General features: G+C 31.2%; 1 protein-coding gene across 1 annotated transcript; it reads left to right on the top strand.

The window, feature by feature from the left end:
* The first annotated feature begins 4874 nt into the window (after window positions 1-4874).
* On the top strand, window positions 4875-10882 carry LOC133204669 (uncharacterized). Its single transcript, XM_061340416.1, has 4 exons — window positions 4875-4998; window positions 6036-6628; window positions 8058-8209; window positions 9354-10882. Exons 1-4 carry the CDS (start codon window positions 4951-4953, stop codon window positions 9524-9526), a joined length of 966 nt encoding a protein of 321 aa, XP_061196400.1. The 5' UTR covers window positions 4875-4950; the 3' UTR covers window positions 9527-10882.
* Window positions 10883-13078: the final 2196 nt, after the last annotated feature.

Below are 13078 nucleotides of genomic sequence, written 5' to 3' on the forward strand. Positions count from 1 at the left end.
CTAGCAGAGCTGCGCTCTATCCCTCGATGTTGCTTTATAAAAGCATTATGTCTTGCATATGTTTGCTTATACATAAATAATATAAGTCCTATTTTATGACATTCATTGTTGAATATTTAAATCATTGACAAGACTTTAAAAGCCAATTTGACATTTTGTATATGCAGTATCACATTCAATAGATGATCTTCGACAATTATGTCTTAGTGAGAATATCCTAACATTTTTTTTTTTTTTTTTTTTGAAGATTTCCCATGATCTCAAGTTCGGTAATACCGGTAAAATTGTGTGTAAATCTGATGGTTGATTATAATTGTAATCACGTTTTATTCTATTTTTGTACAGGCTATACAGTCTTCATTTGTGGCGTCTATATTAAGTTACATAGTGCTAAGCATTGTCTCTAATAAAGGTATATGTTTCCATGTAAAATATTTGTACTTTCTCAATGGCCATTTTGAAGAGGAGTTTAATGTTTTGTGTCGTGAATTTTTTGCAAAAATTGCCCATGCCTAAATGTTTTCTATTCCAATTTTTTTTTTGGTGTGGTTATTGAATTCTTTTTATAAATTCTTTATGAGGCTTGATGCTATTATCAGTATAGTGAAATGGAATGACGCAAGTCATATTGTCATGACTTTACAATCAGTGATAGGTATAGCATATTGAAGATGAAACGAGCACCTATCATGAAAAAAAAAATTAAAGAAACATCTCTAACTGATACACCCTTCCATTGTTTCGTCTAATTTTGAATAAGAAGTTTTGTTAAGAAGGCATGAAAAAATAATACAGAAGCAATAAAATTTTTATGTAATTAAGTCTATATATACGCACAATTCATTCCAAGTATTACAGCTCTGATCTCATACCCCCCACCCCACCCCACCCACCCATTTACCGTCATGACAAAGTTTGGTGCAGGATACTTGTAGACAGGGTCAAAGACAGTATTTATATCGAAAGACTTATTTTGTTGATTTATCTTTTATTTTGTACAATTTTGTACTTCTATATATATATATTGATTAAATGATCAATAAAATAACGTGTTTATTTTATATGCTTGAATTGACTGCACTTTTACAATTAACAGCTGCTTAGTCAAGTTCAACAAGTGCAAAACGTACAATCTATATTGAATCAGTTGTCAAAAATACTATTAAAGTTCTTGTTTATTTTGGTTTTATTTTGCAACAGTGCCAAAAAAAATCATTTGAGAACAAAGACCCGATGATACAACCTGTACTGTGACACATTCGAGTTAAATCAGATAATTCCAGTATTCTTATACATTAATCATTATATGTTGTGCGATTGTTCAATAGCGAAAATGAATTAAAGCTCTCTAAATAGAGAAGAAAATAAATCAATATTTAAATTTTCTTGTATTTCAGCGACTAAATATATCAAGAAATTGTATTTTGGAGTATCATTTTACATGTAATACAATCTATGATTAATATTAGATCCTTTGATTCGCTCACATACGATCGCTACACAAAGTGAGCGGATCAAAGAATCTAATTTCAGTTGGATTACATTATGATGATATCATTTTACATTATCACTGCCCTATTGTCTGTTGTACATATGTCTAGAGAATCTTTATATTATTAATTCTGAACATTAAAGATCTTGTCTTTTACGGAGATAGAAACTTAACATTGTAGCATTGAATCTCTAGAAAAAAAATACCACCTCAAACACGCAGTATATGTATGTACTTTTCATTCAGAAAATTAGAAAAATTAACCAAAAAAAAAGAGAGAGAGAAAGAAAAAGTGCAAAAAAGATCTATTTATTTGTGTTTATAAATCCTCGACCAAGCGTGAGAAAATATTGTTGTGAGCGACACACGTCATTTATGTATGAATAAACATCTCCTTAATTAATAAAAGCCGACATCCCAGATGTGGTTCTACCCATCACTCGCATGTTATTCCAGATGCCATTGTCATGCAGCGTAAGATCGTAATGGAGATAGATGATCACAATAAGATCGCGCATCTCTATCTAAAGGAGGAGAACATCTTCTCAACTGCTGAAATTTATATACATGTATGTATATACATGTACATACATACTCACATTTTACACCTTTATTCAGTGAATATCAATCGTTGGATAAATCACAGTATTGTAATAAATTGTTTAATCTTATACAATTTGTATTCCAACGCCTCCTGATGGGCGTATTGTAATTGGTTTTCGCAAATATTGAACTTTCCCGCAAAAAGGTTTTATTTCATTTCGGCAAATGAACTTATTACTTTTATCATAGTTGAGCTTTAGTACTATTGTTATAGTTCATGTAGTATAGTAAGAAAGAGTGCAAACTTGACTTTCTTATGAATGAAATATATGGAGATAACGAACAGTATATAAGCTCAGAAGTCCATTCAACAATACAAAATAGGAGCAGAGCAAACACGGACCTCCAAAACATCAAAGGTGGGATCAGGTGCCATGGAGGAGTGAGCATCCCCTGCCGACCGGTACACCCGCCGTGTATGAAAAGTTCATGAGAAATGTGGCCAAGCAGAATTCTTAAGAAATTTGGTGCCAGAACAGACATGTAAAAAATATCTAAGGATGCGCGGTGTCAGTAACATTGTTTCTGTTAGTATTTTATGACATATCAAAATATGTGGAATAGTAACACTTTTTTGCGGAAATTGATGCCTACTTTCGGGGAAACATGATGCAATTGTAAAACACAGACGATAGACAGAGAATTTATAATGACTTCATTGAAAAAAAAATCGATGGAATAAATAAAATAAAGCTCTGCTTTGAAAAAAAAGTGTGTATATGGGGAGGGGGGTAGGCATATATTTAAACATCATTATTTTTCTTTAGCATTTTTAATATTCTTTAAAGAAACTGTCCAATCAAAAACAATTATGTTTTATATCGGAAAATCGTGGGAAATGCCATTTCGTTATATATGTAATTTGCATTATTATTTCATTTTCTATTTAGTATAATTAATTGATAATAATAATAATTAAGAATAGGGGTATTGTATTGAACTCAGAATTTTTTATATCTGACACAGGAAAAAAACCCCTGTAGCACTGCATTTTTTCCATTACTAACAGTCGTAACTATACATTGTAGGAAAAACACGACCCTTGCAAAATACCTGAATTTGACAATCAGTCAAATTTGATCTGTGTTTACAATGCATAGGTGATTTTTATGGTTAAATAAGTATTATAATATAATTTTTTACGTACAAAATAAAATAAAAAACAAACATACAAACAAACAAAAAAAAACAAATCGATAAATTACAGAAAATGAATAGATACATAAAACTTTAATAATTAAATTCATGCTTTTCTGTGTGTGTGTGTGGGTGGGGGGGGGGGGGGGGGGATGGGGGTGGTATAGAGACAAACTAATCAAGGAAGTTCATAATAATCTCTATGAAGAGATTATTTGAAATTTTTCCTACTTTAGTGATGTCATCAAACCAACGAGCCACCATGCAATCAGAATTATGGAGTCGATAAGAGGAGCTGTCAATCAAATGATCAATATATTAAAGTGAATCAAAGGTCATGGAAAGTTCACCACTGCTGATTTTTCCTCGTTTCGGTTATCTATGTGGTTAAATGCATAACTTGCCAATGAAAACAAATACTTATGTAAGTGAATTAGAACATCGACCTCACAAATTTAGATTTTTTTTTTGGAAGTATTGGAGAAGGTTCATTTTGTGTGTCCTCGTGTGGTTGTACTTGGTCTATTGTGTATCGTTTATTTGACCCTAACAGTAAAAATCTTTTAAATAAATATATCCGTTAGAGTGTACATGTATAATCGAACATTGCTCGTGTTTACATACTGCATTGGGGTCTTTTTCGGAATCTTTGCCAAATTGAATGATTAGAAGTTCATTTATTCAGTCTTCATCACGGATACATCGTATTTTGCTTATTTCCAAGAACGAAGTACTGAAATAAACACACACTTTCACAGAGAGAGAGAGAGAGAGAGAGAGAGAGAGAGAGAGAATATAATAATTTTTTTTTAATTGTACTTGCATTATATGGAGTTCGAGGCTAATAAAGACTCCGGCAAAGAGATGAAAATTAGGCAAATTCTAAAAGCCCAATCTGCTTCTATTTCAATACAATATGAGTGGCAATTTTCGTACCGAAAATATCTGTAAAATTGTAATTTACTACATTGTATTTCAATCACAGAAAAGACTTCTGTTCTTTTTATTAGGTTGGAAAATCTATTAAAAAACTTCTTATTGAAGCAAAATTACATTATTGTCTACCTTTACAAAAATTTTTTTCTTATATAATACTATAAATTCTATAGTACATCTATCTTTCTTTTGCTAAAATATAACGTAACATTCAGAATTATCATAATAGCACATTTTTAAGCAAAATGTCTTAACTCTCAAAAATATAGTAACAAATGACCTCAGTTGTGCAAATTACTTAGTACTTCGTGAGACTGTTTTCTGATGAATAACATTTACACTTACACTCAAGACAGTGACGCATGTAAACCCTTTCGACCTGATTCACCCCCCCCCCCCTCCTTTCCCCACTAAATTATTTCATAAATGACGCCAAAAGTTTGGTATCTCTGTGTACGAGGATTCGGAAAGTTTGCGGACTTCTGTCTTGTAACTTTGATATAGTTTACCTGTTACCAGGGATATTTAAAAAAGTTTCAATCAAATCTCCGGTGATATTAAATCAAGTTATCTCTTATTGTTAAAATTGTAAATATCATTAGATAAAAGTTCACTGCTTGTTGCGTTTCTTGTTCTATTTTTTTTTAATCGAGTTCGAGATTCAAACAAATACGAATTAATGTACACGAGCTTCCGGTGTAAACAGAAAGACATAAAAATATACTTGGAAAATGCATTATTAGACATTACTGGTTGAAAAATGGAAGTGTGCAGTACAAAATATGAATACTCTATCGTTACTTCTTTTCCTGTGGTTGCTCAACTGGACTGTAAGTGATTAAGATAAAATAAACTAAAGCTATGCATGCATGAATGTTGCAGCAGGGAATGCAAATTCATCAGTGTTCATGTTGCCAATCGTTTCTCTGCTGCTGCATCAGCATATGACTTGATAAATGGCCAAGGGTAGAATAATAAAGTTTATTGGATATAACACTTAAATGGTCTAACCTACCTACATGTACACCTTCATAATGTCAAGACCGTTAAGTCTTAGTTGATGTGTTGTTTCATCACTTAGAGGATGTCAATTCATGAGTATTAACTATTCTCTTTAGAGAAGTGGACAGGCTTTCGCCTACATGGATGTAGGCGAAAGCCTGTCCACTTCTCTAAAGAGAATAAAGTATTAACTTCTACATATATGAAATCTGAGTGCTTTGCATTTTGGGATATCTGTCACGGCTGAGATTTGGCTGAAGGGGTCAGCCCAAATGTCCAGCATAGCCGAATCCAAGCCAAAATTACTTGGGATACATAAAATCAAACGTTTTTGATGCAGCTTATCATATTAATGTTGATTCATCAGGTGAACCGTTTTTCACCAGTTTTGTTCTTACAGACATGCATAAGTCAAGTAGAGACAAGTCTTACATTATTTGGCTGTGCACTAGGCCATCTTTGTTTATGAGAAAAATGTTTGCTTGCCCTCTACTGACACACTCACACAGAATTTAAAAAAAATGAGTGAGTAGGTATGGGAAAAAAAAATTCCAAAAAAACAAACAACAAAACACAACTTGCAAATGTAAAATTAAATTGATGAGATGAGAAAATTTCAGAACGATTAAAAAATAATCATTTCCTGGAGATTTAAAAGTTTTGAGTCAGGCCATTTTTAGTCAGTTGGTCAGGAGAGGGCAAACAGATAATTTTTAAAGATAGTATTTAGGCTTACATAAGGAATTTTCCTTTGCCGTAGTGGAGATAGTACAGATGATTTGTTAAAATGACTGTAGTCTTAATTAATTGTGCATTAATTGCTGTATCAGACCTATATTCATGTATAATTAATTTGTTATTTTAGGTTCTATATGAAATAAAGGAGGAACCTTTCCCAGTTCAGCTACTTATAGATACTCCACACTGCAATATTTCACCTGGTGTGTTCAAGGATATTTTCACAGTATGGAACTGTTCAGAACTTGGATATCAAGAAATTATAGGACATTGTGGAAGCTTTCTTACAATGCCAATACCCATAAAGCCATATCAGATTCCCACCTTATCAAAGAATACTGGAATTTCCAAAATAATGTTACATAACAAAGATATATATTTAGCAAATGCAGAATGTTGCATCATGGATTTTTATTCATTTAACCTATTGTCAAAAAGTGAACTTACAGTTTGTGATATTGTTATTGTTATGGGCAAGAGTAAAGTTTTGCATTATTCAAGGAGAGGCAAACTTTTTAAAAGATCAGCAAAACAAAATTACAAATCTTTGAGATTGTCAAAGAAGAGAGGAAGTGATGGAGAGAGTTCAAATTTCACTGGTGCTATGATTTATAACTCCACTGTGAGGATTTCCAGAGAAGCCAATGCAACTTCTATGAATAGGTCCAAATTTAATGAAACTGAATTGGAAATCATAGAGGAAAAACTAGCCTTAAAGTTGTAAGTGACCATAGATGCTAGAGAGCAGGAACCCCCACCCCCGTCTTTGGTTGTTTGCTGTATTAATATGAAGAGTGGGATACAAATTTTTATAAAGTACGAGGGGTGATCAAAAAGTTCGCGAACTATCTCAATATTTACAAAACCACAATTCAGATCAGAATGAAATTTGACAAACATATAGTCATACACTTGTTCTATAAATAACAAATGTTAAATAATATTTTGCTAGCTGTTTGTGACGTCACAAAGTGAAAATGACGTCAATATTTAGGTGACTTGTGACAAAAAATGGTTGACTCAGTTGTACTTGAGAAACGAAGGGCTGTGAAGTTTAATGTTATATCTTGGAAATTCCTTTGCGGTAGAATATGATAATTTGTACAAGGTTTATGAAGACAATAGACTTACCAGAAGTCCAATCATTAATTAGATTGATTATTTTAGTGAAGGCAGGGAGATGGTTAAAAATAATGTTTGTTCTGTTGCCCAGCGAAAGCAAGCCAGGGAAAAGATGTGTCCGTAGTTGAGCAATTCATTATGAAACATCGTCAAGTTAAGATAAGAAAAATAGTTGAATATCTTAACAATAATATGATTATTAAATCCCTAAAATATCGTTTACTTTAGACTTTAAACATATGAGATATGATAAAGAGAAGGCGTCCATACTTTATCCACATAGGATAAACGACGCTCCCAAGACAGAGGACTCGGGATGTGATGGTCACCATGTTAATTCTGGGAAGGGATATCCTTATCCACCTATCCTATTGCCGAGATTTGTCAATTTCTGACAGATGGGCTGTTCTTGTTATAAAAAATAACTTACATGGTAAGAACAGACCGCTACGGGGCATGTCACGTGACCGCCTTGATCACGTGATTCGCGCATGGGCAGAACAATGGCAGATGTGCATTTAAATCGGAGAGGACCACTTTAAAAAATAATAAACACTGAAACCTCATTTCATTTCTTTTAAGGAAGTTATTAAATTAGTTAGCGAACTTTTCGATCACCCCTCGTAAATGTTGTATTTGTAGTAAGTAATTTTTCAGATTGATAGTAAACTGTGTATTGGATCACAAATATGTCAGAAAAAAGATGAATTATGAAAAAAAAAAGTTAAAAGGCCTGGTAGTCTTTATCAAAGGGAAGGGGATTCCTGTTCTCAAGTACCTGTTTAAAAAAAGTGATGGCTTATGAATAATCTGTCTGGATTGAAAATTGAGTATGCAGAGATACAAAAAAAAAAAAAAAAAACTTTGATAGTTAATATTCTTTAGTAAATCTCTACTCATCAAAAACCTAGGTCTAAGTTTTGCTTTCCATTTTTCCAGTACATGTACATGTATTTCATAGAATACTTAGTATTCTTTTTCTGTATTTTCTTTTAATTTCCAACATTTTTATTAATCTTTTCTTTAGCTCACATGATCCAGAGTGGGCCATGATTAGTATGACCTCCATCATTTTGCTTCTCCTGTGTGCTGTAAAATGCTGTAAACTGACACAGTACAACCAATCAAAATTACAGTATGTGGATTATATTGATGATTGGCATACTTCAACCGTTTATGGTAAGACACTTGAATTTTATATAGTACATTCACTGTAGGGGTTATCTCACTTTGAACATACATGTATATTTCCTTACGTCCAAATTCCAAAACTTGCTCTGTTATTTATTTTGATGATTCAGAGATAAACTGAAAACATATAGCTGTTTGACACATTAGAAAAAAATTTTCAGGGCACCTTTCAGTTTTCGTATCATATATCCCCTTAGTATTGGTATCAGAGTTCAAGTTTAAATTGAATAGCATTATTTCCAAAGTAAATATGAACCCTTCCTAGACCAAACTTACTTGGATGATGCATCTAGAAATCCTTACTACCAATCATGCTTCATTTGCTATATATGACTTATATTTTCTGGAGGAGAGGACAGATATGTTACTGCTTATTGAAGTTGCGTGGACTTACGTTGATGAGATATTTAAAAACTGGTTATAACCAATATGCTTTGGATGCTGCATCTTGCTTACACTTTCGGGATGAATGGCCAGAATAATTATTTTGCTGTCAGAGGATGATGTCCAGAGGTCCAAAGCCCAACGTTGACCAAATTTGTTTGAATGGTGCATCTAAGGATGCTTACTATCAACCATGCTTCCATTGCTGTATCTGACCTATAATATTTTGATGAAAGGACAGGTTATGTATTTTGTAAGTGTAAATCTTTACCTGGACTAAATTGATGATGTTTGCTTACAATGAATCATGCTTCAGATGCTGCATCTGTTTTAAACTTTGTTAATAAGTGGTCAGGATAGCAATGCCATTTCCTAAAGCCTGGATTTATCTTGCACGGCTGCAGCATCTTGGTATTCTTACTGTCAATCATGCTTCAGATGCTGCATTCAACATATTTTCTGGATGAATGGCCATGTTAAATTTTTGGAGCAGGTCCATAACAAATTATTTATATACCAACCTGGATCAACTTGCATAGATGATCTAAGGATCCACACCCATGCAGTCTTGCTCGAGATGTGAAATATTTTCTGGTTGTGTAATTAGAACCCAATAGTGATGAAAATAATAACGAAATGTGGAAAAATCATTGAATACTATAGTATTTGACTCAGCCCCCACTTACAAGTAACATTTGTTTGAAGTGAAGTTTGTAATGTTTACTACCTTTTTTTCGCTTACATTTAGAGACAGCAGGGAGAAAATTCACTTTCTTGGATATATTGAAAAGATTCAAGAAAAGAAAAAAGAAAAGGCAGAAGAAAAGTGATGAGAAAGAGAGATTAATATACAACAAAAGAAGCCACAGTGATGGGGAAGACAATATTTTAGATGAAAGTGAAAATTTTATCAACCTATGACCAGAAGTCTCAATAGTTCTGTCAGTGATCAGTCTTATTTATATACAGTCAAACCTGTATTTTCAAGGGAAATGATTAAAAGATCTAGTATTTTTCTAAGTACATTTACATGCACAATAGTTCTGAATCATTTTCAAGCTTCCTAATCAGAATATGTTCAGTAACACCATCTTTGTTCATACAAATATTCAGTTAATAATTACATATCTATACAAACATCTTTTGGTAATTTTTTTTATTATGTATGGGGTTGTTAAATACTGTGCATTTGATTAGATTAGCTTGTGAAAAGTAGGGCTAAAAGTTACTGAATTCAGAGGCTCAAACTGCTTCAGGATTGAAAGTGACTGTGGCATTACACGGGATGTTGCTGAATGCAGATAAAATATAATGTCAATTTCTCAGGAGGAAATTAAACTGTATAGTTGCATATGAAACAAAGTCCCTGAATACAGAGGGCTGCTATTGCAGGTTTGACTGTATATAAGATAAATAGTTTTTGGGTTTCAAAGAGGGAGATTTTGCTTTGCTTCAACAGGATGAAGGATAGAAGGTCATATGTATGCTACATGTCTACCGATTAAGAATGTCTTGAACACCAATCACCGAATTAAATGAAATTATAACAATAAATGTGTGTAATAAAATTATTTTTATATCAAAGGACTATGTTGGGTAATAACCAATATCTGCCCTCAAAATCAAACTTTGATGGAGAAATCAATAATAATATATGTTCTAAACCAGAAGGGGTATCTGCAGACTTGAGAGTATTACTTATTTTCATCAGCCATGATGTCATATGTTAGATATGACGACAAGAAAATGACGTAAATTCAAATTTTCAATGATTTTTAGAGAATAATTTATGTAGATATTTTGGTTAAAAGTTATTGAGCGTAGGTCTTTCCAAGCTCTTTCTTTTGATATATTGTGTAGAATTATAATATCCATCAATATGTGAATATTGTTCTTGATCAATGGATCAAGCTTGCACTCAGTAAATTCTATACTCAACATTGAACAAATTGTGTCCATTTTGTCCTTTATCTTGAAAATAACAGAATATTCAAATAGTTTGTGACATCACAGAAACAAGCATTGACAATAGCATACTTCAAAATTATAATAGTTTTTGTCAATTAAGAATTTTTTTACAATATATACAATTGTGTACATTTCTAAAGACTTTCAAAATTTGGGGGGAAAATATGCTTTTACCAAACATAGTTCTTTGTACCACTCCCTCACTGTAAACATTATTTACACTGAGCTACAACTGTTTCTACAGTTTAGTTATTGAGGATTAGAAGGGGTGGGAGAGGGATTTCTGGGAAGAAACAGCTAAGCAAAAGAAATCGGGCCAAAATTTATGTGTATGTACAGAGTAGCCATGTATTTATATATTTTTGTCAACTATTGAGATATTTTACAAAATATTTGTTATTGTTTTTTAATGCATATTTCATTAGATAAAATACATGTTTATAATGATATCATGTTAAAACAAACAACAGATGTGTGGATGTATGTTTCTTTGGCAAATAAATTTGTTGCTATGTGCCAAACATAAAATAAAAGCATTACATGTAGTGGTATATGAGAAGTAGTTGTTAATAGATGTATCATATATTTGATAAATTTTTTTTTTTCTTTTTATACATCAGATTTAAAGTTGGCATACTTTTTTATTTAATGTACGAGGTATATGTGTGGAAAAATAATGACTGCCATTCATCATTATTAAATTTTTTTGTATGTTCGGTCTTTATCATCTAAGTAATCTCTCAGTTCTTGTAACAAACATTGTTTCTGTACTTGTATCAATCTAATATTGGTGCTTTTGACAAGTGTGTGAGTTCATAATAATCTATGTCAGAATATAAACATATAGAATATTATGCATTGGAATGGATAGACCAATTATTGGAAAGAATCATTATTTTGCAATAATGACAATGTGGTTATTTTGGTACCTGTAGTGAAATAATCACAATTTTTGCAGGCCAAATCAAAGACATAGCTTGGTATCTTGAAATCAGTGGAAAAAAAAGACAATAAAATGTTACAGGATTCAAGATATCAGAATGGAGACTTTTATTATTCATTATATAGTTGGGACCACAGACTCACTTTGGCATATCCTGACATTGGGCACAATCAAGATACCATAGTTCAGCTGTATATTGTATCATTGATTTATCTGATTAAGTTGCAATATTGTTGTTATTATGTATAAGTTAGATATGAACCTTCAACAACTGTTAGAATAAATTATCACAATGAGAAATTGAGTCATCATTGGTTACATAAATATTGTAGATTGATATATAGACAACTATATTCATGTGGAAAATGGGGCACTGGGGTGAAAGGAATTTGTGGACAGCCCCCCCCCCCCCCCCCCCTTCTCTAAGGACTGTTGAAATTACTTCTAAATCAAATTTAAAATTTTAAAATTTTTGTATTGTATAATTTTTTATTTGTATTGTATAATTTTTCATTTGTATTGTATAATTTTCCATTTGTATTATATAATTTTCCTTTTGTATTGTAAAATTATAGAATACAAATGGAAATTTATAGAATACAAATGGAAAATTATACAATACAAATGGAAAATTATACAATACAAATGGAAAATTACACAATACAAATGGAAAATTATAGAATACAAATAAAAATTATACAATACAAATGAAAAATTATACAATACAAATGCAAAATTATATAATACAAATAAAAATTTTACAATACAAATGAAAAATAATACAATACAAATTGAAAAATGTACAATACAAATGCAAAATTATAGAATATAAATTAAAATTATACAATATGAATGAAAAATTGTACAATACAAATGAACAATTATACAATACAAATTGAAAATTACACAATACAAATGGTAAATTATAGAATACAAATAAAAATTATACAATACAAATGAAAAATAATACAATACAAATTGAAAAATATACAATACAAATGCAAAATAATAGAATATAAATAAAAATTTTACATGACAAATGAAAAATTGTACAATACAAGTGAAAAATTATAGAAAACAAATGGAAAATTATACAATACAAATAAAAAAATTATACATTATAAATGAAAAATTATACAATTAAAATTGAAAATTATACAATACAAAAAATTATAGAACACAAAATTATACAATACAAATGAAAAATTATAGAATACAAATGGAAAAGTATAGAATACAAATTAACATTTTACATACAAATAGAAAATTATACATGCAAATGGAAAACTATAGAATATTATAAATGGAAAAATTATATAATTCAAATGGATAAGATCGAATATTGCAACGTTAGACATGCCATAAGAACTAAGGTGGGGCCACAACAGAGGGTCAAATTTAGGTATTTTTATGTGTAGAACATTTTCATCATCAAGAACAGCAGGACTAATTTCTTCTCAGGAATAGCAGGTCCATAAAAGTCAAATAGATCAAGTCCATCTTTATCTTGAGTGTCTTAGGGTTAAACTAGAGTGTAGTTGCATATACATTATATGGTACAA

The sequence above is a fragment of the Saccostrea echinata genome, unplaced genomic scaffold, assembly GCF_033153115.1.
Source record: "Saccostrea echinata isolate AGI-Se365-2 ecotype Australia unplaced genomic scaffold, CSIRO_AGI_Sech_v1 ptg000054l, whole genome shotgun sequence".
Lineage (NCBI taxonomy): Eukaryota > Metazoa > Mollusca > Bivalvia > Ostreida > Ostreidae > Saccostrea > Saccostrea echinata.

What these genes read in the sequence shown, in the direction of transcription:
- LOC133204669 (XM_061340416.1), top strand. Translation starts at nt 4,951, where the DNA reads ATGAATACTCTATCGTTACTTCTTTTCCTGTGGTTGCTCAACTGGACT. An exon ending in TGTGGTTGCTCAACTGGACT is followed by an intron (nt 4,999 to 6,035) that starts GTAAGTGATTAA and finishes TTGTTATTTTAG; the next exon opens with GTTCTATATGAAATAAAGGA. An exon ending in GAAAAACTAGCCTTAAAGTT is followed by an intron (nt 6,629 to 8,057) that starts GTAAGTGACCAT and finishes TCTTTTCTTTAG; the next exon opens with CTCACATGATCCAGAGTGGG.